General features: G+C 42.4%; 1 protein-coding gene, 1 long non-coding RNA gene and 3 other non-coding genes across 5 annotated transcripts; all 5 read left to right on the top strand.

The window, feature by feature from the left end:
- Positions 1 to 11941: 11941 nt before the first annotated feature.
- Positions 11942 to 15378, top strand: LOC120021323 (28S ribosomal protein S2, mitochondrial-like). Its single transcript, XM_038965030.1, has 4 exons — positions 11942 to 11998; positions 12907 to 13017; positions 13161 to 13290; positions 13554 to 15378. The coding sequence occupies exons 1-4, from the start codon at positions 11974 to 11976 to the stop codon at positions 14101 to 14103; spliced, it is 816 nt and encodes a 271-aa protein (XP_038820958.1). The 5' UTR covers positions 11942 to 11973; the 3' UTR covers positions 14104 to 15378.
- Positions 15379 to 16592: 1214 nt separating this feature from the next.
- LOC120021426 lies at positions 16593 to 22666 on the top strand. Its single transcript, XR_005472509.1, has 8 exons — positions 16593 to 16628; positions 17532 to 17663; positions 18562 to 18630; positions 18907 to 19027; positions 19880 to 19948; positions 20227 to 20340; positions 21809 to 21874; positions 22311 to 22666. It is a non-coding gene; the product is annotated as an uncharacterized LOC120021426 (long non-coding RNA).
- Positions 18687 to 18816, top strand: LOC120021932. The gene has a single exon (XR_005472567.1). It is a non-coding gene; the product is annotated as a small nucleolar RNA SNORA17 (small nucleolar RNA).
- On the top strand, positions 20005 to 20136 carry LOC120021931. Its single transcript, XR_005472566.1, has one exon. It is a non-coding gene; the product is annotated as a small nucleolar RNA SNORA17 (small nucleolar RNA).
- On the top strand, positions 21929 to 22058 carry LOC120021930. Its single transcript, XR_005472565.1, has one exon. It is a non-coding gene; the product is annotated as a small nucleolar RNA SNORA17 (small nucleolar RNA).
- Positions 22667 to 23515: the final 849 nt, after the last annotated feature.

Genomic DNA, 23515 nt, shown 5'->3' with positions numbered 1-23515 from the left:
GTAAACCACGTTGGAGGCGGCTTATGGTAGAGAAATGAACATTCAATTCTCTGGCAACAGCGCTGGTAGACATTCGTGCAGTCAGCATGCCAATAGAAAAACTTGAGACATCTGTGCTATTGTGTTGTGTGGCAAAACTGCACATTTTCAAGTGGCCTTTTATTGTCCCCAGCACAAGGTGCACCTGTGTAATGATCATGCTGTTTATTCAGCTTCTTGATATGCCACACCTCTCAGCTGCTTGGATTATCTGTCAGGTGGATACGTTATCTTGGCAAAGGAGAAATGCTCACTAACAGGGATGTAAACAAATTTGTGCACAAAATTTGAGAGAAATAAGCTTTTTGTGTGTATGGTACATTTCTGGGATCTTTTATTTCAGCTCATGAAACCAAGACTTTACATGTTGCGTTTATATTTTTGTTCAGTATGGTTGTTTAGGAAACTGTCAAAAACATTAACTTGTTTGACCACGCTGTAGGTCTAACTGTTTTTTACATGCAATATTTGTTTTGTGGACTTCACCTGACAGATTGCTCTCCGGTTATGTGATTAAACAAAGGTATGTGTTTTTCAATTTATTCCGCCACTGTGTGACAGTTGTCTTTTTGTTGTCTCTTCCTTATTTTAGGCTATATCACTTATGAAGGAATGGGTTATAGAGCAAACAACACAATTATCACAAACTAACTTGTAATATGGCTTTTTTACAAGCTTGACTTCCCCAGTGATTTTATACAGACACCGCTACTGCACATCTCACAAATGGAGTTCAAACACTTTGTAGAATATACGCCAATGCGCATTGATGCTGTTCTGGCTGGTCGTGGTGGCCCAATTTAAGACGCTTTATGTTTGTGTTTCCTTTATTTTGGCAGTTACCTGTACATTGATTTTGTATTACATTTCAATAAAGTTTTTGAATAAACATTCAAATTAATGAGTGTTTGTGGGAGTTGTGGTCCAATAGAAATTATTGACGCTTGATCTAGCGCGCACGAACCATCCAATGGACTACAACTCCGGACATTATGGCCCTGTTTGGCCATAATGACCATCGTTATGTTTGGAGGAAAAAGGGGGAGAATTGCAAGTCGGAGAACACCATCCCAACCGTGAAGCAAGGGGGTGGCAGCATCATGTTGTGGGGGTGCTTTGCTGCAAGAGGGACTGATGCACTTCACAAAATAGATGGCATCAGGAGGCAGGAAAATTATGTAGATATATTGAAGCAACATCTCAAGACATCAGTTAGGAAGTTAAAGCTTGGTTGCAAATGGGTCTTCCAAATGGACAATGACCCCAAGCATACTTCCAAAGTTGTGGCAAAATGGCTTAAGGAAAACAAAGTCAAGGTATTGGAGTGGCCATCACAAAGCCCTGACCTCAGTCCCATAGAACATTTGTGGGCAGAACTGAAAAAGAGTGTGCGAGCAAGGAGGCCTTCAAACCTGACTCAGTTACACCAGCTCTGTCAGGAAGAATGGGCCAAAATTCACCCACTTATTGTGGGAAGCTTGTGGAAGGCTACCCAAAACGTTTGACCCAAGTTAAACAATGTAAAGGCAATGCTACCAAATACTAATTGAGTGTATGTAAACTTCTGACCCACTGGGACTGTGATGAAAGAAATAAAAGCTGAAATAAATCATTCTCTCTACTATTATTCTGACATTTCACATTCTTAAAATAAAGTGGTGATCCTAACTGACCTAAAGACAGGACATTTTTACTAGGATTAAATGTAAGGAATTGTGAAACTGTGTTTAAATGTATTTGGCTAAGGTGTATGTAAACTTCCGACTTCAACTGTATATAAAGAATGTTGTATGATAAGCATACAAAAGCTGTATTTTGACCCCCTCTCGTTTCTCTCTTTGTTTCAGATGTAAAAATGTGAGTATTGTCAGAGGCAGATGTGCTCCCATGCTCCCACCCACCCCAGCACCACACTAGAATGTACTTGATGAACGTGCCTCCAGTTGCGGCTATTCACACAGAATGGAAGTCATCGTGTGGCGGTCCGCCCGGAGGCTTTAGCGGTCTGCCCATCTGCTTCAATGACTCTGACAGCGACTTGTCCACCACTGGAACACCCATCCCAGAGAAGGTCCAGATGATCATAGAGAGCCTAAGGAGCACCCATTCCTCACTCGACATGGGCAATGAGACGGAGGGGAACCAAGTGCTGCCAGGACAACCAGGACAGGATGTCGGAGCCCGCGGCTCCCAGGGCCAGGGCTTCAAGGCCCGGAGGGGGCCTCCTGTGGTGATGGGGCCCAAGCCCAAATTCAGAGGACCTCTTCCTGCCACTCACATTAATAACTTGCTGGCAGTGCCAGAAGTTTCCTCAAATGTTGATTCGGAGAGCCAGAGTTCTGACAGCGATGACTCGGTGGATAGAGGGATCGAGGAGGCCATACAGGAGTACCTGAAGGAAAAGGACGACCACAAACGCAAGGCCGAGCCAGAGCCATCCACGAATATTCTACAGCCACCCAAGATGCCGCGGAGGGAGTCTCCTCCAACCGTTCCAGAACCTCCCAAACCACAATCCGACAGCAATAAGGTTTTAACTGCCAGCAACCAGGTCCCGAGAAGTGTCAAAACAGAAACGCAGACCACCACCCATGAAAAAACGTGTAAAAAGTAAGACACCCACCTGCAAAGAGAATCCCTTTAAGAAATTGGGCACAACAAGCAAAGCAGCGGTGGTCAAAAAACTGTCCTCTTTCGAACGGAAGAGAGGCCCCTGTATTTCGAACCCTCTTTCTGACAAACTGAAGTGTCCCTTGGTGAAAGCAGTGGAGGAACACTTGTCTGACAGTGACAGCAGTAGTGATGACGGTATAGAGGAGGCTATTCAACGCTACCAGCAGGAGAAGAAGAAAGAGAGACATGAAGGAGGAGGCAGACAGTCTTCCAAGCCCCTTCTTCTCCTCAAAGAGGAGTCAGACTCCAGCAGCAGCGATGACGGAATTGAGGAGGCTATTCGCCACTACCAGCTGGAGAAGCAGAAAGAGAAAAAGAGTGTACCCAAACTCTCTCTATCTCTACCCCCCAAACATAAGCAAGTAAGTAAAGCAGCCGCTTCCCTGTACTGTCCAGAGAGCATCAGCACTCCAGCAGCGGCCATGAAAAAACACAAACTGTCTAAAAATAAAAAAAATAAACCCGAGACTAGGGATGTAAAATCCTATCTACCCTCACAAACTCCAGGTTCCTCACTCTCTCTTATCAAGAAGAGATTAGCAGCTAGCAGTCCCAAAGGGAACGGCCTCCTCCTGTTGACTCATGTGGAGCCCCTGCGAGAGAGGGAGCAGGAGCAGCACACCACCCCAGGCCCAGCCACCCTGAAGGTGAACACCATCACTACCACCACAGCTGAGCTGATGTGTGCTGAGGCCATTCTGGACATCTCTAAAGCTGTCATTAAAATTCCAGAGGCCTTTAACCCTAACGCTGCAGGCCTTATGAACATCAACAGCAGCTCCACAGAGTCCACCACTTCCCTCCTCATCTCCACAAACTGTCCTGATGATAATAATAAAAGTGATGATGAGAGCTCCGTTGACAGTGAGGAGGGGATCGAACAGGAAATCCGGAAGTTTCTCGAGCAGAAGGCTCAAATACACAAACTGTTGCCTGGTTCAGCTGTTGGTACTGCAAGTCAGGGTGACACTAACACTACGACTGAACCAGAGAAGAACACCAAACTGAGTCTGGCCCAGAAGAAAACACTGAGGCTGTCTTTGACGCAGAGAAGAAAGCGCAAAGAGGAAGACGGCAGCAGGAGCGATTCCAAGGAGGAACGAGAGACTGATCTCAGAATGAAAGAGGCAGTCACAAAACCCTTGACTGAGCATGACAGAGGGTCCGTGTCGTCCCTGAAGAAAGCCCCACTGAAATCAGTGAAGGGCTCCGAGAGGAGGAGGGAACAGAGTGGAGAGAAGAGTAGCTCACTGGACAGTGACGAAGACCTGGACACTGCAATAAAAGACCTGCTCAAGACCAAGAAGAAGTTGAAAAAGAAGACTAGAGATATGAAGTTGAAGTCAAGGAAGGGCCTCAAGGAGGATGAGTATTTGTCTGGAAAAACTGCATCACCGCTAAAGAAGCTCAGAACGGAGCCTGAGCCCAAGACCACCAGTCTTTTGAAAACGACCCTTAAAGTCACTACTACTACTACGACTACAGCCCAGAGTGGGAACGACAACAGAGAGAAGTGCAAAGTGAGTAAGAATGTGTCAAAGCATCCACAGAGCAATAAGAACAAAGAGCCCCTTATCCAGGCAAATGAGACAGATGGATCTGAAGGGACAAAAGGTGTAGAATGCCTGTCGGGAGTTAACCCAGGGGTGTTTCAGATCAAGGAAGAGAGTAGTTCAGTGGACAGCGACGACAGCATTGAACAGGAGATCAGAAAGTTCCTGGCGGAAAAGGCTAAAGTTTCTACTACCGCAGGGAAAACAGGAGATGGAAAGGAGATCGGGAACGGCAAGGGCAAAACTACAGTCCCTCTCACAGAGAAAAGCATCAAAACGGAAAATCAGCTGGCTGAAATTCCAAGAATGGATGTTACCCAATTCCCTGACCCGCCTCGTCAGAGCAGTCCTGAGCAGAGAGGAGTTCCGGACAGAGGAGTCTTTCCCAACACACTCCCAGGAAACCCCAACCCCACCTCCACCCTAGGAACAGCCAGGGGATCGTGCCTCCTTTCAGCCCTCACCCCCAGCTCCTACCCTACAGCCCTGGAGCCTGCTGATGGCGCTGGGGTTACCAGAGCTGATAAGAGGAGGAGATTCAGTTCGGGTTCAGGAAGCGGTGATGCCCACCAGTATACCAGCTCAGAGATGGCAAGGGGTCATAGCCATAGGTCATTTCCAAGCCCCAGCACCCCCTTGCCCAGGACTGACTCAGAGCAGTGGCTTAAGAGCCAAGTGTTCCTCCCCACTGAGACAAAAGAGAAGATCCATAACCGGAACCCATTCCAGTACAGCTCACCTAGTTTTGGTGAGAAGACAGCCACCACGCCAGCGTATCAGTGTGGAGTACCAGCCAGTATCTATCAACATAGGAGGAGAGCTGAGCCTGCACCTGCATTGGACACACCTGTCTCCACCTGTCCTGATGTTGTACGGATTGGGAGCATCATCAAATCCCCACTAGTTCCTTTCCACTGCCCCTCATCCTCAGAGACGGCTGTCGTCTTTAGCTCTCCATTCCCAAGCCTAACCAGGAGACCTGTGGAGACGGGGCCGTCCGGGAGGTACTTCCTCCAGGGTCATGGGTCAGGGCCGGGCAGCCGCTGGGGTCAACCTCCAACCCTGACCCCAGGGCTGTCGGTGAGCAGCGTGGTACACGTGGCCAAGAACCAGACCACATTTGTCGAACTGTCCGAGAACAAGACAAACCATGTACAGGTCAGGAGCAGGGAGGTGACAGTGATTGAGGGAAAGAAGGAAAGGAGAAGTGACTTGCCAGCAGGAGAGAAGGAAAGAGAAAGGGAGAGCAGAAAGCCAGAGGAGAGAGGAGAAGAGCAGATAGAAAGACGAGGAGAGGAGGAGTGTGTAGATGAGACAGATGTCAGCGAGTCAGACGAGAGGACGAGCCCAGAGAAGAAGCAGAGCTTTCCTACTTTGTAAGTTCAGGCTTTTTCCTTGTACCTTCACATAGTAGCATCACATAGCCTTTTTTCCCGTTAACTTATTGAGTGTGCCCTCCTTCCTAGTGGATATCATGTACATTCGTTCATTTGACGGTTCCAAGGGATAGTTGGTTTGTTGTTGATACACAAAATGAGCATAGTGCAAAGCTTATTTTTTATATGTTTGTACATTTTATACATCTATTTAAAATACTATAACACAAGAATTTAAGACAAACCTACCTTTTTTTTTTTCATTTGTGCTCTGAGATTCCATTTTCTGTTACTACATTCTTATCATTCAAGCTCTTAAAAGCAATATCAATCACCACCCTGAAACAACAAGCCTAGTGCATGAAGGTTCATACCACCAATGCACAGCTGGGTGTGTCTGGTCATTTAATACAGGAACTGGTTATTTTTGTCTCACTGACATAAAAAAAAAAAAACTTTCAAACCCTATCAAAGATATAAACCTAACCACCCCAAAATACTACACTAGTACTATAAAATGTTAGGTCAAATACAGAATTATAAAGACATCATTTTAACAGGGAGCAGTGAGGTAGAAGTGTTTTGTAGCTCCATGGATGAGTGGCTTAAGGGACTCCTTTTTATAATGCAAATACTTCAAACTCTGCATTCAACTATCCTAATATTCCCGTCTGTGTTCCCTTAGCCTCTTTGTAATGTTTTAATAGTCTAAAATCTTCCCTGTGCCTTCTAACAGTCTTCCCCATTTAATGACACAAACGCATGGAAACAAAAAAAGTAGCATTCTCATAACAAGCCCTTATTATAAGCTATGTTTCTGTTCTGAAGGATTCTGTGAGCAGTGGTTAAATTAGCAAAAGCGACTAACACCCGTTCAGATGCTGTTTTTACACGTGCTTTTTGTGTGTTAGCTCTGTTTTGTGTCTGATGAAAATATACAAATCCTTTCTGAATGTGTGGCCTATCATGAAGAGATTGTCCTCTTTACAATCATAGGCACATTGCCCATATCAGTGGTTCATTTCCCGCTCACAAACTGTCAACTGCACACACACAAACTCATCGGGCTCTTCGTATTTCTCCACTTACCATTTGGTGGGAGGTTTTTTGTTTTCTTTCTTTGTTTGCTTCTTTTATGTTCCAATAGTTTTCTTGAATTTTCATATGTGAAAAGAATGTTATTTATTTTTGTTTATGGGGAAGAAAGGAGGAAAAAATACTTACTGAACATGCTGTGCATCGCCAGTTTTCATAAATATTTTGCAAAAATTGAACTTTCACCGGTTTTCCCTGTCAGAGGAAGGATACTTTGACTGTCTCTTTAAAGTGCAACTGTATAATAAAGAGTGAATTTCAACAACAGTGGTGCCTCTCTTATCTGATTTAACAATTCAAGATTGATATGGTCAATATGAGTGTGTGCGCATGTATTTGTGAACCAATGAGAAAATGGCAAAAGACAATCGTATGGTATTTTTAATATAGTTTAAAATTAAAATGTAGCCTCAACAATATAAGAATCATACCTTGATATTGCTCAACCGAGATGGACCATGCGTACATCACAGAAAAGCTCTTCAAGATGTACCTACCAGCTGTTACTCCTCAGGACACTTGCCACTCAAGGAATGTGGATTGCTGTTTAACAACAATATCTACAGTGCCTTCAGAAAGTTGTCATACCCTGTGACTTATTCCACATGTTGTGTTACAGCCTGAATTCAAACACAAAATACCCCATAATGGGTTTTTTAAATTTAAAATGTATTGACAGATCTAATTTACTTAAGTATTCACACCCCTGAGTCAATACTTTGTAGAAGCACCTTTGGCAGTGATTACAGCTGTGAGTCTTTCTGCGTAAAGGCATCCGCATGCTTCCCAGCCGAAACAGTTCGGAAGAGTTCATGCATATATTATGATGACATTTTGTGACTTTTTTGTTTGTTTTGTTTTGGTGAGGGTTTTTTCGGGCTGTTCAAGCCCAACATTTTTTGGGTGGAGGCAAGACGAAGTTTGGAGCTGAAGTCTCTGCACCAAACATTTTAGATGTACAATTGCGCGACTAAAATCTCCTTGGCAAAAACGTTGAAAGTAATGACAGATTTCTTGAGTTATCTTAGATTAATACATACTATTTTGAGGAAGTGTGTACTGTTTACCGCTTCTCAAAATGGACAAACAGTACTATTGCCACTTTTTTCTCATTATACAAGCAAAGGTCTTTAAAGGGAGTATGCGAGCACACTCGTTCCGTTTGGCTAGGCACCAGCCGAACTGAAGCATGCTGATGTCTTAAGTACAAGAGCTTTCCACACCAGGATTGTGCAACATTTGCCCATTTTATTCTTTTCAAAATTCTTCAACCTCAGTCAAATTGGTTGTTGATCATTACTAGACAACCATTTGCAGGTCTCGCCATAGATTTTCAAGTAGATTTAAGTCAAAACTGTAACACGGCCACTCAGTAACACTCACTGTCTTCTTGGTAAGCAACTTGAGTGTAGACTTGGCCTTGTATTTTAGGTTATTGTCCTGCTGAAAGGGGAATTCATCTCCCAGTGTCTGGTGGAAAGCAGACTGAAGCAGGTTTTCCTCTAGGATTTTGCCTGTTCTTAGCTCCATTCTGTTTTGTTTTTTTGTATCCTGAAAAACATCACAGTCCTTAACAATTACAAGCATACCCATAACATGATACAGCCATCAGTATGTTTGAAAATATACAGTGGTACTCAGTAATGTGTTGTATTGGATTTGCCCCAAACATAACATTTTATATGCAGGACAAAAAGTTAATTGCTTTGCCACATTTGTTTCTGTATTAATTTAGTGCCTTGTTGCAAACAGGATGCATGTTTTGGAATATTTTTATTCTGTACAGGCTTCCTTCTTTTCAGTCTATCAATTAGGTTAGTATTGTGGAGTAACTACAATGTTGTTGATCCGTCCTTTTTTCCTATCACAGCCATTAAAATCCATAACTTTTTTAAAGTATCCATTGGCCTCATGGTGAAATCCTTGAGTAGTTTCCTTCCTCTCCGGCAACTGAGTTAGGAAGGACGCCTGTATCTTTGTAATGACTGGGTGTATTGATACACCATTCAAAGTGTAATTAATAACTTCACCATGCTCAAAGGGATATATTCAATGTCTGCTTTTTTTACCCATCTACCAATAGGTGCCCTCCTTTGCGAGGCATAGGAAAAGCTTGCTGGTGTTTGTGGTTGAATCTGTGTTTGAAATTCACTGCTTGACTGAGGGACCTTACAGATCATTTTATGTGTGGGGTACAGAGATGAGGTAGTCACTCAAAAATCATGTTAAACATTATTATTGCACACAGAGTGAGTCCATGCAACTTATTATGTGACTTGTTAAGCACATTTTTACTCCTGAACTTATTTAGGCTTGCCATAACAAAGGGATTGAATACCTACTGACCCAAGACATTTCAGCTTTTTAATTTTAGTTCATGTGTAGACATTAAAACATAATTCCACTTTGACATTATGGAGCATTGTGTGTATGCCAGTGACAGACAATATCAATGTAAACCATTTTAAATAAGGGCTGTAACACAACCAAAATTGGAAAAAGTCAAGGGGTGCGAATACTTTCTGAAGGTACTGTATGTAACCCTTGCTATATTGTCCATGTACATGACTCATTTAGCTAAAGTTGAAGGCCTCAGTCTCCTCCTACTTCTCCTTTCATTATTGTATCAAATCAAAGTTACTCAGCAGTGATTAGTACAGCAGTACCTTGGGCCCAGATACATTTTATCAGACAGACGGATTGGAAGACATGAATGAGAAACTCCAAGGTCTCTGCTTGATCTCTTAACATCTCCCTCTGGTAACCGCATGTAACTCTGTTCTGCGGCCTGACTATTTAGATTTCTCTAATGTTGAGATTGAGAATGATATGATCATACTTTTCATAACGTGTAGTGCATAATAAGCAGTCACTGTTTTAAGGAGTATGGAAATTAGGCTGTGTTCGATTATTCTTGAGCAGATTGTCTAATCTCCAAATGATAATGAGTAGTCATTGAAGATGTCGGGTGATGTGTAGGTCAGTCCGTCTGCTGTTGCCGGCTACAATGTAGCCAGTCTTAAACATGCACTGATGCTACTTCCTCTACCTTGCCCCAGGTCTCTATCCAGCGCCATTGACCCTGGTGTCGACCTCAGCCCTTACATAGCACTGAACACAGAGGAGAGGAGCAAGAGGAGAGGATTGGTGTATAAAGCAGTCGCTGTAAAGCAGCCAAAGGTACAGTGACATACAGGAACAGTTAAGCCTGTTGCACACTGCCCATACAATGCCAAACAAACACCAACAGACACTGAGTTGGCTAGGTGTGTCTATGTGTTGGGTATTGTATGGGCATTGTTGCAAGGGACTTTAGAGTGTGTTCTGATTTGTCTGGAATAGGTTTGTGATGAATTGGTGTTTGTTGGCTTGGTTTGTTGACAATGGAATCTTTCGGTTGCTTTTTTTCATTAGACCAAGATTAAAAAACCTGTCAAGAGAGTGCTCCAATTTCTACCACTATCCAGGTACATTTTGTCAGTCTCATCTTGTCATATTTACCATACTTGATAACACAATAGTACAATAAGGAGATAAATAAAGGAGTAGGAAATTACATGATTAGAATCTAAGGGGTTCCTTGAGTCCAATCAAATTTGATTTGTCACCTGCTTCGTTAACAACAGGTGGACTAACAGTGAAATGATTACTTATGGGCCTTTCCCAACAATGCAGAGAGAAAAAATGTGTAATGATAAATGATTCTGCTTTGCAGGAAAATTGAATCAACTTGGAAGTGAAGCACATCTTCAAGAATTCTTATCAAACATTGAAATGTTGAACTGTTATTGTTGGTTGAATTGTTTGATTGGGAAGTATGTTAGTTGTGTTGAAATTGCATTTCAGCTCTTTGTTGGTTTGTTCAACAATATTTGTATTATTTATATTTGTTTCGTATTTGCATAGTAGGCTATTTTGATTAGGCTATTGATCTTCAATATTAACATTTTGAGAGTTGTTGAATGTTTTAAATGTCAATACATTTTCTTCTACATCATGTTCATATTAATGTTGAAATATAATTTCTTGACACTTTTGTTAAAAACAAGGTTATGAAATCAACAGGTTTGGAAAATCTGGCTAGAATTTGACAAGAAAGAGGAATGTACAGCTAACTGCCAAAGTAAAGGAAACACCAAGTATATTGTATTACCACAGTTTTGTAAACCACGTTGGAGGCGGCTTATGGTAGAGAAATGAACATTCAATTCTCTGGCAACAGCGCTGGTAGACATTCGTGCAGTCAGCATGCCAATAGAAAAACTTGAGACATCTGTGCTATTGTGTTGTGTGGCAAAACTGCACATTTTCAAGTGGCCTTTTATTGTCCCCAGCACAAGGTGCACCTGTGTAATGATCATGCTGTTTATTCAGCTTCTTGATATGCCACACCTCTCAGCTGCTTGGATTATCTGTCAGGTGGATACGTTATCTTGGCAAAGGAGAAATGCTCACTAACAGGGATGTAAACAAATTTGTGCACAAAATTTGAGAGAAATAAGCTTTTTGTGTGTATGGTACATTTCTGGGATCTTTTATTTCAGCTCATGAAACCAAGACTTTACATGTTGCGTTTATATTTTTGTTCAGTATGGTTGTTTAGGAAACTGTCAAAAACATTAACTTGTTTGACCACGCTGTAGGTCTAACTGTTTTTTACATGCAATATTTGTTTTGTGGACTTCACCTGACAGATTGCTCTCCGGTTATGTGATTAAACAAAGGTATGTGTTTTTCAATTTATTCCGCCACTGTGTGACAGTTGTCTTTTTGTTGTCTCTTCCTTATTTTAGGCTATATCACTTATGAAGGAATGGGTTATAGAGCAAACAACACAATTATCACAAACTAACTTGTAATATGGCTTTTTTACAAGCTTGACTTCCCCAGTGATTTTATACAGACACCGCTACTGCACATCTCACAAATGGAGTTCAAACACTTTGTAGAATATACGCCAATGCGCATTGATGCTGTTCTGGCTGCTCGTGGTGGCCCAACTTAAGACGCTTTATGTTTGTTTCCTTTATTTTGGCAGTTACCTGTACATTGATTTTGTATTACATTTCAATAAAGTTTTTGAATAAACATTCAAATTAATGAGTGTTTGTGGGAGTTGTGGTCCAATAGAAATAATTGACGCTTGATCTAGCGCGCACGAAACATCCAATGGACTACAACTACCCTGTCACATTTTTATTTGAACTTCAGTGGGAGGGTACAGAGCCTAATCAAACATGGCACCCGGAGTTTTTACCAAAGGTACATTGTATTTACATTATACAATCAATTTATGTATGTTGGTTATGCTTCTAAAGAAAATACATTTTAAATATATTTTGCTACCTTGTAAAACTGTACAACCTATGCTCGTTTGATAGGCCGATAATTCCATTACACAACCAATGCATACTGGCTAGCTAGCAGTAGCGTCACACTAGAGGTCTGCGTGGGCCTGATTTCTTCGTCTTGCCCGCACCCTCTGGCTTTCTGTCCGACTCCCACCCACTACCGGAAGAATTGTCCAAAACCCGACCCAGTCCCAGCAATTTTGCCCCCTATAGGCAGTATCAAATGCGCAAAAATAATTTAAGAAATAGGTTAAACTACCCGAGATTCTCAGGTGGCACATTATTTTAGGCTATCTGTATTACTGGGCTACAGTATACTAGTATTTGACATGCACAAGTACGGCTAGCCTCTACATCAGGCGGTGTGAAAAGTACGCCTGAAAAACTGTCAAAGACCCCAAGCCATAGACTATTTTCTCTACTGCAGCATGGCAAGAGGTACCGGTGCATCAAGCCTAGGCACACTTGAACTTACATACCCAACTACAGAGGAGAGGTAGTGTGAATAATGCAACAAAAAAAATGTGCTTTTAATACAATAGGTAGGCTTAAAATAACGCATGCAAAGCAGCAAGACAAACATTTTCAAATAATCTGCGGGACAACAAATATTTTAATGCCAAAGTCATCTGTCTGACTGCCTGCTCCTGGCGCACCGCAATGATCTCTGTTGGGTCCATCGGGAATGCAGCCCTCTACATCACACATTCAAATCAAGTTGGATGGTCAGCGTTACAATGTAATCGCTGATATGTTGTAGTTAGCTACTGTCGTAATTTTATGACTGCTAGCTAACTTTATTCTGGTGTTGTTTCTTAGGTTTGTGCGGGCTCCACCACAGGCTTGTTGCAGCCGGATATTCCTGTAGTGGACCGCTCTGTGCGTCTGCTGCGGCCGTCAAAACACTCCCCTTGCAAACTGACAGCACAGGTAGGCAGTTGTCAGTGACACGTACATTTAGCTATCTGACAGTAGTTATAGGTATGGATATTAAGTTTTACCCGCATTCATAAACATTCTCTACTTCACCATCACAAGGAGATAATCTCTTCTCTTTTTTGTTGTTGTTGTAGATGTCACTGACAAGATCCTGAACCTTCCCCTTGAAATGCCAGATTTCTTCCGCTTGTCAGAACTGTTCTCCTTGAAAGATCTATTCGATGCTAGAGTTCACCTCGGCCACAAGAAAGGCTGCAGACACAGGTATGTTGACTATGATTTCCATATTTCATCTAACAGTTGCACTATGATTTTTTGTCAACTTGTCATTGTGGTTCACATTAGACTTATGACTCTGATCTACCATCTTGGATCAGACGGGTAGAATAAAGCATCTCCATTGGACAAAATGTTTGTCAGCTATTAGAGACAACATGTAAGTATAAACAGAATGACGTTCTCACACAAACAATCTCTGGTTTCTCTCTCTCCTTTGCTCCCGCTCTTTCTCCCTCCCTCTCTTGTAGGCTGATGGAGCCCTACCTGTTCGGCAGTCGTCTGGACCAAGACATCATCGACCTAGACCAGACAGTGGAGCACCTCCAGAGCGCCCTAAACTTTACCGCCCACATCGCCTACCGTGGCGGCGTCATCCTCTTCGTCTCACGCCGCCGCCAGTTTGGTCACCTGGTGGAGATCACGGCGCAAGACTGTGGAGAATATGCCCACACACGCTACTGGCAGGGCGGCCTGCTCACCAACGCACCCATCCAGTACGGCCCGGGGGTTCGGCTGCCTGACCTCATCGTCTTCCTCTCAACGCTCAACAACGTCTTCCAGCAGCATGTGGGGGTCCGCGACGCGGCCAAGATGAATATACCCACAGTGGGGCTGGTGGACTCTAACTGCAACCCCAGCCTGGTGACTTACCCGGTGCCTGGGAATGACGACACACCAGCCGCTATGGAGTTGTACTGCCGCCTGTTCAAGATGACCATCAACCGAGCCAAGGACAAAAGGAGACAGATGGAGCTGCTGCGGGGTCTATCAGCAGTGGGCCTCACACCAGGCTCCTAGTGAGGGGGAATGAAGGGCCCCTGTTTGAGTTCTTTGAAAATGCATTCTTCTTACTCCCTTCCTTGAAGTAATACCTGATCTAAAGTAACAGGATAGGTGAAATCTTTACCTTTTGGCTAAGAGAGTAGTACCTGGAGGCAAGTGTTCCACTTCTTAGTTTGCCCCCAACATATGGATATCAGATTATGGATTTATGACAAAGAAGAGAGGATAGAGGATTAATTTTCAGTATTTGAACATGGACAAGGACATCACTGCTAAAATACTCTGATTACTCTATGAAGCATCATGTTTCAGCAACAGATTTGGTGAATTTGTACAGAATTGTTGCTCTTTTTCTAGATGTATCTGGAGAAACTGAGGTGTACAAAATGTGTAATTCCAATGTTTGTTCCATCAACTGATCCAGATTTGATCAGCATGTTTCCAGATTATTGCTAAATCTCAGCTTGTTTCTCATTGTTTGTTCAAATTCAATGAAAAAATAGCATTTCTGTATCAAAGGACATGAATGCACTACACTCGTTCTATTTATCAAGTAAACTTTATTTTCACTAAATTTGTTTGTTCTCTTTTGTGTGCATTTTTCTACACGCATACTTTTTAGTGGATTTTAATACTGGGCTAAAATCTTAGTGTACAAGCCATGTCCAACTAGTGCAAGAAAACTATAACTTTGCCAATGACTAAATTCATCTAATTGTTATCATTGTGCCAATAAAATGTATAGCTATGGCATATTTATTATTACATATGAAATGAAACTTACACCAAGGAGAGTGATCATGGTGACTCCAGTGGAAGGGTTATTGTACCAACTGTATAGCAATCAACATATCAGATAGCTTCTATTTTTGATCAATTTAAATGATGTTTCCATCCACAGTTTTTATGTGAGTAAAGTCATATCGTATTTAAAAATTTAAAAAAAATCAGGACAGCTGTTATGGAAACAGGAAATTTAGGTTGAATTTATAAATGCGGACAGATAATTTGTTCGTTCCACATGGTGGGATATTTTTGTGTCTGTAAAGTTAATTATGTGTGAAATGGCAGTGGAAATGACTTTATGCACACATATTGATATAACCATCCTATCGTAGTAAATTTGGAGTCGAAATAATATGGTTTGTGTTTCTCCCACTACGACTCGGGAGACCATCATGCAGTTTATTCGGCTACAGATGAAATGTTGTAAATTATGTTAAACTTCACAGGACGGTGAAGGTGCACTGTGATCTTGATGCTCCTTTCCAATAAATATTGTGGGTCTTATTCTGGTGACTTGATGCTTGACTGCCGTTTGACAAACAAAAATATTCTCACTCTTATCCATAATATTCTCATGATGATCAGGAATGGGAAACTTTAGTGTGGGTGGGGGCCACAAAAAAACTGAACTCATCATTGGGGCTGCAGTGGCTCTGCGTACCCCACCCCTGCCCTCCCCTCTGCAAGCAAAACATTTTTCGTGCCAGCGAAGAGAAAACAATTCCTAAAATTTTGCCATGGGACATAGAGAAAATGTTGCCGTTTTAAAGCAAGTTTGCTGCAATTCTACTCATTTTGCCATGAAGCGGAGAGAAATATTTGCAGTTTTACCTGTAATTTCCTACAATTCTACAATTAAAGATGTTTGCAGCTTATAGTCTCTACTTATAGTAGATGCTTACTACACGTTTAGATAGCTGGCCTCTAGACTCATTTACCAATCTAAATACATTTAGCTGACATGAGCTAATTGAGTGACTGCTGATGCACAACCAAATTTCAAAATTGCACCTTGTATATTCTATTATGTTAAGAGTTAACAGTAGGTTGAGACCCAGACAGTTCCTAAAAAAAAATGACATTGGGCCCGCGTTGGCCAGCACTGTGAGCTGTTGGTTAGAGCTGGGTTTCCCAAAGTCGGTCCTGGGGCCCCCCTCCCCTGTGTGCACGTTTTGGTTTTTGCCCAAGCACTGCAAAGCGGATTTAAACAATCAAAGATTGATGAGTTGGTAAATTGAATCAGCTATGTAGTGCTAGGGCAAAAAAAACTAAACATGCACCTGCGGGCCCAGGACCGACTATGGGAAACCTTGGGCTAGAGTAGGCATATTTGCTATTTAATTAATGCAATAGTTTTAGTGACAAAACTATAGAGTTGAAAATGCGATGGAAACATATTGAACTATAAGCTTTTATTGAGTACATGAAAACTTAAGCGAAAACGTACATTTTGTGTGCACTACTTAACCACGCACTGATTTTGATCCGCAAAAAGTACATTTGGTTGAAACCCCACTGGTGTGGAAAAGGCGCATATTTACTTTTTGCTGATTCTGGAGTATTCACTTAAATCTACCGCCAATTGGATGGAAACCAAGCTAGTGGACCTGTATGCGATTGAATGAAACCACTCGAACGCATATTTGCATGCCTTAAATTGTCCTTCAAAGATTCCGTAGGGGATCCTTATAAATAGACACCTCCCCCGGTTCTCGTCCTTTTGTCTTCAGTTCTCACTCAGAGGTCTGAGCATGGTGAGTAGCATATGTTGGTTTACGTGTTTTAGTTTCAGGCCTACCTACTGTAGTACATGTCAAACTTGAGTACTTGTTGTCTCTGGTGCAGCAGCGTGTGTATGTATATATATATAAAAAAAATCCACTCTAAAAATTGAGTTGTAGCCATACGCACGTGGTTCCGTACTACTGTACAGACCGTTTCTGATACGGTTGGCAACGATGTTTCTTGAGCGTCTGAGAAATATTCGGAGTAACATGTTGCTGATTCAATTAACACATACAACTTAGTCTGACATTGTCTGTTGGCAATTGCGGCTAACAAAAGTAGCTCACTGACTGCCAGTCACTCACTTCGTATACGTTTAATTTCTAGCGGGATATGCATACTTTTTATGCTTTATTTAAAATGTTATCTTATTAGAGGCGTTGCAGGCTCGGTTTGTGGCGTTTCCGTTTTTTCGATTGCGGCGGCCACCTGGGCGCTCAGATTTGTGGCTCTACATTTTATGTAGGTGTACATGTAAACCATTAAAGGGCAACTCCTCCACTTTTTAACCTCATTCATTATCTCCCGCACCAAACCAGTGTCTACATATGCGAAAACGTTACGTTTCTGTGGTTAAAAAGATGAAGGTCCTAAATGCTTCTGACATCATGGTAGGCTTAGAATTAAGAAACTGTTTTTAAAAACCTATATAGTAACTTTTAACCAGAGGGAGTCTATTTTCTTGCTCCCCATGACCCGCGAATATCAGTGTTTGAAAATTAGTCTTTATAATTTTTACTTCTGTCATCGGCTAAAACGTAACTGCCGTTTTCACGAATGTAGACTAAGTGCTGGAGATTGTGAATATGTTTTTGGCGGAGTTGCTCTTTTAAGGGTAAAGAATAATTAATGTCCTGTTTTCTCTTTTATAGTTGTCTCCGAGGTGAAGAGTACAATGGGGAACATTAGATACCACCATGACCTATTGGTGTCACACTGTCCGAGCAGATGGCACATGAAAGTAGCAGTAAAGGCCTGCCTTTTCTCCCTGAAAGAATATAATGGTAAGCTACACCAGGTGGCATTTGGAACTCTGTCCAGTCTGAGAAGTAAAGTGTAATTGGTCTGTGATGAGAAATCATGCACCACGCTGAGCTTGTGATGGATAACCTCTACCACATTATCTGAGACCTGCACAGACATGGTTACAAATGCATGCTGGGTCATAAGGCTGGGTTCTGGTTTCCCAGACATGGAATAAGTCTACTTCTGGGCTAAAGCTATTTCAATGGAGAATCCATGTAGGCCCCTACTAACAGTTTAATGGGCTTGTTTCTCAGAAGACCAGTTACTAATGGTACCTCTTGGGGGTTCTTGCCCTTTGTGATGTAACTCTGCCTAAAATGCCACTGTTACAATGAGCGGGCAGACTGAAACTAACAAAAGGTGGCAAGGCTGCCCTGTTCAGTGGGCATGGAACCGGGCCTAATTGGCCCAGGTATCATCCCCCTCACTGGGAGGACAGGATATATGTCTGACCTATTAATCAAGCACATTTGATATTGGTATGACTGATGCTTTAGAACAGGTGTATTGAACACTTCCTATAGGACAGGCTTTCCTAAAATGTCCTCTTGACCCCAAGGGGGGCATGTCTAAGCACTACACGGCTGATTTAAATAATCAGCTAATCATCAAGCTTGTCTTATTTGAATCAGTTGTGTTGGTGCAAAAACCAAAACGCTACTCTTCGCGGTCTGTAGCCTGCTGATGTGTTGTACCTGATAATTGCACCCACCTGCGGTCCCAGTGATTTAGAGGAAACTCGGTGGAATCGGCTTTGAGGTCCAGACTGAGGACTGTAGAACTAGCAGCTATCTGCTTATTATATCTACACTGACTATTTGTTGGCTTTTTTGCCTTGATCAGTTTCCTTAACTGTTACCATCTTGTTATTTTCAGATATAGGATGGTCTGGTGGTGCAGCAATGCTGACTTACTGGTTATAGTGGGTTATGACGTGGCGCCATGGTAAGTCCTTGCCCCATTCGGTTACGCACTGGCCAAATGTCTTGTTCTCCTAGCAATCTGCCCCTTGAGGTGTTGCAGTCCGACTACGTGTTGAGCCTGTGTCATGAGGGGCGGAGAGTGACTGGGCTATGTCTACGCCAAAAACCCAGAACAGTGGGTACTTGGAGTGATCATAGCGGCAACATCTGCAACAGTGTATGAAATGTAATACGGGTAAATGACGGGTTCATATCATACATGTAACGTCCTGTTTTCTCTGGTCCTTGGAATGTGAAGCTGCCAATGAGAAATTGGATACCGCTGATTGGTGTCCTGTCCTAGCGGATGTAACCTGGAAGTAGCAGAATGAATGCCGCCTTTCCTCCCTGAAAGAATGCTGTGCAGTGTGCACAGAACGGTAAGCAACAACCATGGCAATTTAACGTTTTAAGTCTTAACATAAAATATGTAATAGGTCTGTGATGAGAAATCATGCACCACGCTGAACTTGTGATGGATAACCTCTACCACATTATCTGAGACCTGCACAGACATGGTTACAAATGCATGCTGGTTCATAAGGCTGGGTTCTGGTTTCCCAGACATGGAATAAGTCGACTTATGGGCTAAAGCTATTTCAATGGAGAATCCATATAGGCCCCTAATAACAGTTTTAATGGGCTTGTTTTTCAGAAGACCGGTTACTAATGGTACCTCTTAGGGGTCCTTGCCCTTTGCGATAGGCCACTGTTACAATGAGTGGGCAGACTGAAACTAACCAATGATGGCACGACTGCCCTGTTTAGTGGGCATGGATCCGGGCCTCATAGGCCCAGCTATAATCCCATCACTGGGAGGACCGGATCTATGTCGATGACCTATTAATCAAGCACATTTGATCTTGGTATAACTGATGCTTTAGAACAAGGGTACTCAACCCTTGCCCTACGACAGGGTTTCCCAAACTGTCCTCGTGACCCCAAGCTTTGATCATTTGAATCAGTTGTTGGTGCAAAAACAAATGCTACCCTTCGAGGTCTGGAGCCTCCTGGTGTTCTGTTCTACCTGATAATTGCACCCACCTGGGGTCCCAGTTTTAAATCAGTCCCTGATTTTCGAGTACACAAACTCAGTGTAAGTGGCTTTGAGTTCCATACTTTGAGTGCTGTTGAACTATCAGCTATCTACTTGGACTAACTACTTATTAGATCTACACTTTGACTATTTGTTGGTTTTGTTTCATTAACTGTTACCATCTTGTTATTTTCAGATAAAGGATGGTCTGGATGTGCAGCAGTGCTGACTTAATGGTTATAGTGGGTCATGACGTGGCGCCAAGGTAAGTCCTTGTCTCATTTGGTTACGCACTGGCTAAATGTCTTGTACTCCTAGCAATCTGCCCCTTGAGGTGTTGCAGTCCGACTGTACGTGTTGAGCCTGTGTCATGAGGGGCGGAGAGTGACTGGGCTATGTCTACGCCAAAACCCCAGAACAGTGGGTACTTGGAGTGATCATAGCGGCAACATCTGCAACAATATGAAATGTAATACGGGTAAATGACTGGGGTTCATATCATACATGTAACGTCCTGTTTTCTCTGGTCCTTGGAATGTGAAGCTGCCAATGAGAAATTGGATACCGCTGATTGGTGTCCTAGCGGATGTAACCTGGAAGTAGCAGAATGATTGCCGCCTTTCCTCCCTGAAAGAATGCTGTGCAGTGCACAGAACGGTAAGCAACAACCATGGCAATTTAACTAAGTCTTAAAATAAATGTGTAATAGGTCTGTGATGAGAAATCATGCACCACGCTGAACTTGTGATGGATAACCTCTACCACATAATCTGAGACCTGCACAGACATGGTTACAAATTCTCACACGGCTTGTTAATGCTACACTGAACAAATTTAAAGGGTTGGTTTCATGGGCGGAAATAAAAGATTGCATTAATTTTCCATGCGCACAAGAACCTTATTTCTCAGTGTTTTGCTCATTAACAGGTAAAAACAAGTTTGCATTTCTCATTTGCCAAGATGATCCATCCATCTGATATGTGACAAGCTTCTTTATTAAACAGCATGATCGTACACCTTGTGCTGTGGACAATAAAATATGCCGTTTTGGCAACACAATGCCACAGATCTCTCAAGTTGAGGGAGTGCAATTAGAGTGCCGACTGAAGGAATGTCCACCAGAGCTGTTGCCAGATTTGGATGTTCATTTCTCTACAATAAGCAGCCTCCCAATGTTTTAGAGAATTTTTGCTGATGTCAAAGTTGTGAAGAGTGCCCTGTGGTGTTACGATATGGGCAGGCATAACATATGAACACAATTGCAAGTTAGACGGCAATTTGAATGTAGAGGTTCCGTGTTGAGATCCTGAGGCCCATTGTTGTGCCGCCATTTGCCCCACCTCATGTTTCAGCGCTAATTCATGGCTCTGTTGCAATGATCTGTACACAATTCCTTTGAGCTGAAATGTCCCGGTTCTTCCATGGCTTACATACTCACCGGAGCATGTTTATGATGCATTGTATCGATGTGTATGCCGGCGTGTTCCAGTTCCTGCAATATCCAGCAACTTCACACGGCCATTTAAGTGGAACAGGTCACACTCAATCATTTGATCAACTCTGCAAAGATGTTGTGATGCATGAGGTAAATGGTTGTCGCACGAGCATTTATCTGTGACAAATCTGTATTCCGTTATGTGGAATCTAAAGATTAGGGTCTAATAAATGTAGTACCATTGACTGATTTCCTTGTGACTTGGACATTTTGAAATTAGTTTATATTCAGTATAGATTAAACCTACTCATGGACTAAAGCTCTTTCAATGGAAAATCCATGTAGGCCCCAATGTTTAATAGGTTTGTTTTTCAGAACATGTATTAATGGTGTTTCCTACCCCTTGAGATGTACTTGTGGCTCCAATGCCACTGTCTGCCTGGTCATAGCATGACAAACTGACCCACAATGACTCGACTGCCCTCTTTAGTGGGACGTGGGTACGGAACATTCCCAGGTACCAGACCCTCGCCAGGAGGGCAGTGTGTCCTGACCTATTAATCATGCACGTTGGTTAGAGGTGCAATACTCTAGAACTAGCATCAATGTATTTGGACCCACTACTTTATGTATGCTGTTGCCTTGATCTGTGGCTCTTCGAACTTAACCGTTACCATCTTTTATTTTCAGATATAGTCTGGAGGTGCAGCAGTGCAGACTGGTCGTAGTGGGGTTGACATGGAGTCACAAGTCATTGTAAGTCCGCCTCATTCGGTTACACAATTGCTAAATGTATATTGGTCTCATCAATCTGCCCCTTGAGGTGTTGCAGTCCGACTATGTGTTGAGCCTGTGTCATGAGGGGCGGAGAGTGACAGGGCTATGTCTACGCCAAGAACCCAGAACAGTGGGTACTTGGTGTGATCATGGCGCCGATATTTGGCCGCATTCGGACCCTTTTTAGACCCGCAGACTAATCTTCTAGTGCTTGAACAGGTGGCTGAGTGCTTGTTTTAAACTCCCTCAGTAGTTTATCTTGTTTTGCCAAAACCAATTTTATTACTGCCTGGTAATTGCCATTAAGCAAATACTTAGTTGATTCAACTATCCTGAGGTTTTAGGACTTGTTCACTTTAAAAGGTTGCCAGTTTTTTTTTTTTGCATTATCACCCATTTCCTGATTCATTGATAGATCGGAGCGGTGCTGAAGAACGAATGAAGATTGTGACCCGTTGAAGATGCAAGGTGGCAGTAATGGGTTGTGCCTTTAGTAGAAGAAAGCAGATTGTTCAGTTGCTGGTCCTAGACTAGGGTGACCTCTGATTTTATATTATACATATGCAGCTGCCACTATTATAGCCTTTAGATGCTGTTTACCACATCGTGCTCAGTTTAAGTTTGGTAATCACGCCAAAACCCTTTTGACTCAGTGTGACCATTGTTTAATTAGCATTTGTTGAGCCAATTTCACCATGTACCTGCCCTGTTTGATTTGAATATAAATGTATTGCTTTCAAGATAATTCAAATAAACTCAAGCTGATCTGTGGTTGGTTTAATTTTTGTAAAGCTTTTTTTCTTCAGATGCCCTTCACTGACAATAACTACAGAGAACTGACCGTTGAATTGACAAACCAGTCTAGAATGGATGGATATTGAGTTGAACATGGTTTCAGTGTGAACTTCATGCCTTGAATGTGAAATGGAGGGACAAACTACACACCAATAGTAACAGGATTAGAGGTCGCCCGATTAATGAATGGCTGTTTTCATAAATTGGCATTTTTGGACACCGGTCAATCAGCGATTTAACAAGCGCGTTTGTGAAAAAAGCACTGTTGCACCAATGCACATTAGTTAAGAAATTCATGTTAGCAGGTAATATTAAGAGGGAAATTTTTAATTTCTCTTGTATTCATTGCACGCAGTCAGGGTATATGCAAAAGTTTGGCCTGCCTGGCGAACTAATTTGCCAACATTGAAGGTTGTGCAGTGTAACATTTAGATATACGGAACAGTTCCATATTCCACTGAAAGAAGCGTTTCTGGATTTGACCATATTAATGACCTGAGGCTCATATTTGTTATAATTAAGTAGGCGGCAGCAGGCTCAAACATTCATTCAAACAGCACTTTTGTGCGTTTGCCATCAACCGATGGCACATCATTACCGATGTGAAATGGTCGACCTCTAAACAGGATGGCTTTCAAAGTTCCCCATAAGTGGCTATGTTGGCCATTGTTTGGAGTGCAGTCTACTTGTTCCAGATATGAGATCCTTTTATGCCCCTAGCTGTCTGAGTGGATCATATTCCGGATAGGAAATGTATAAAAACTCACCAGTTACATCAGATCTTTTCATGGCACTAGTTTATTCAGTATTACTTCCCTTAAAGTA

The sequence above is a fragment of the Salvelinus namaycush genome, chromosome 26 (assembly GCF_016432855.1).
Source record: "Salvelinus namaycush isolate Seneca chromosome 26, SaNama_1.0, whole genome shotgun sequence".
In the NCBI taxonomy this organism is placed as follows: Eukaryota; Metazoa; Chordata; class Actinopteri; order Salmoniformes; family Salmonidae; genus Salvelinus; species Salvelinus namaycush.
The sequence above is the reverse complement of the archived record's forward strand: the minus strand, read 5'-3'. Positions and strand labels throughout refer to the sequence as shown.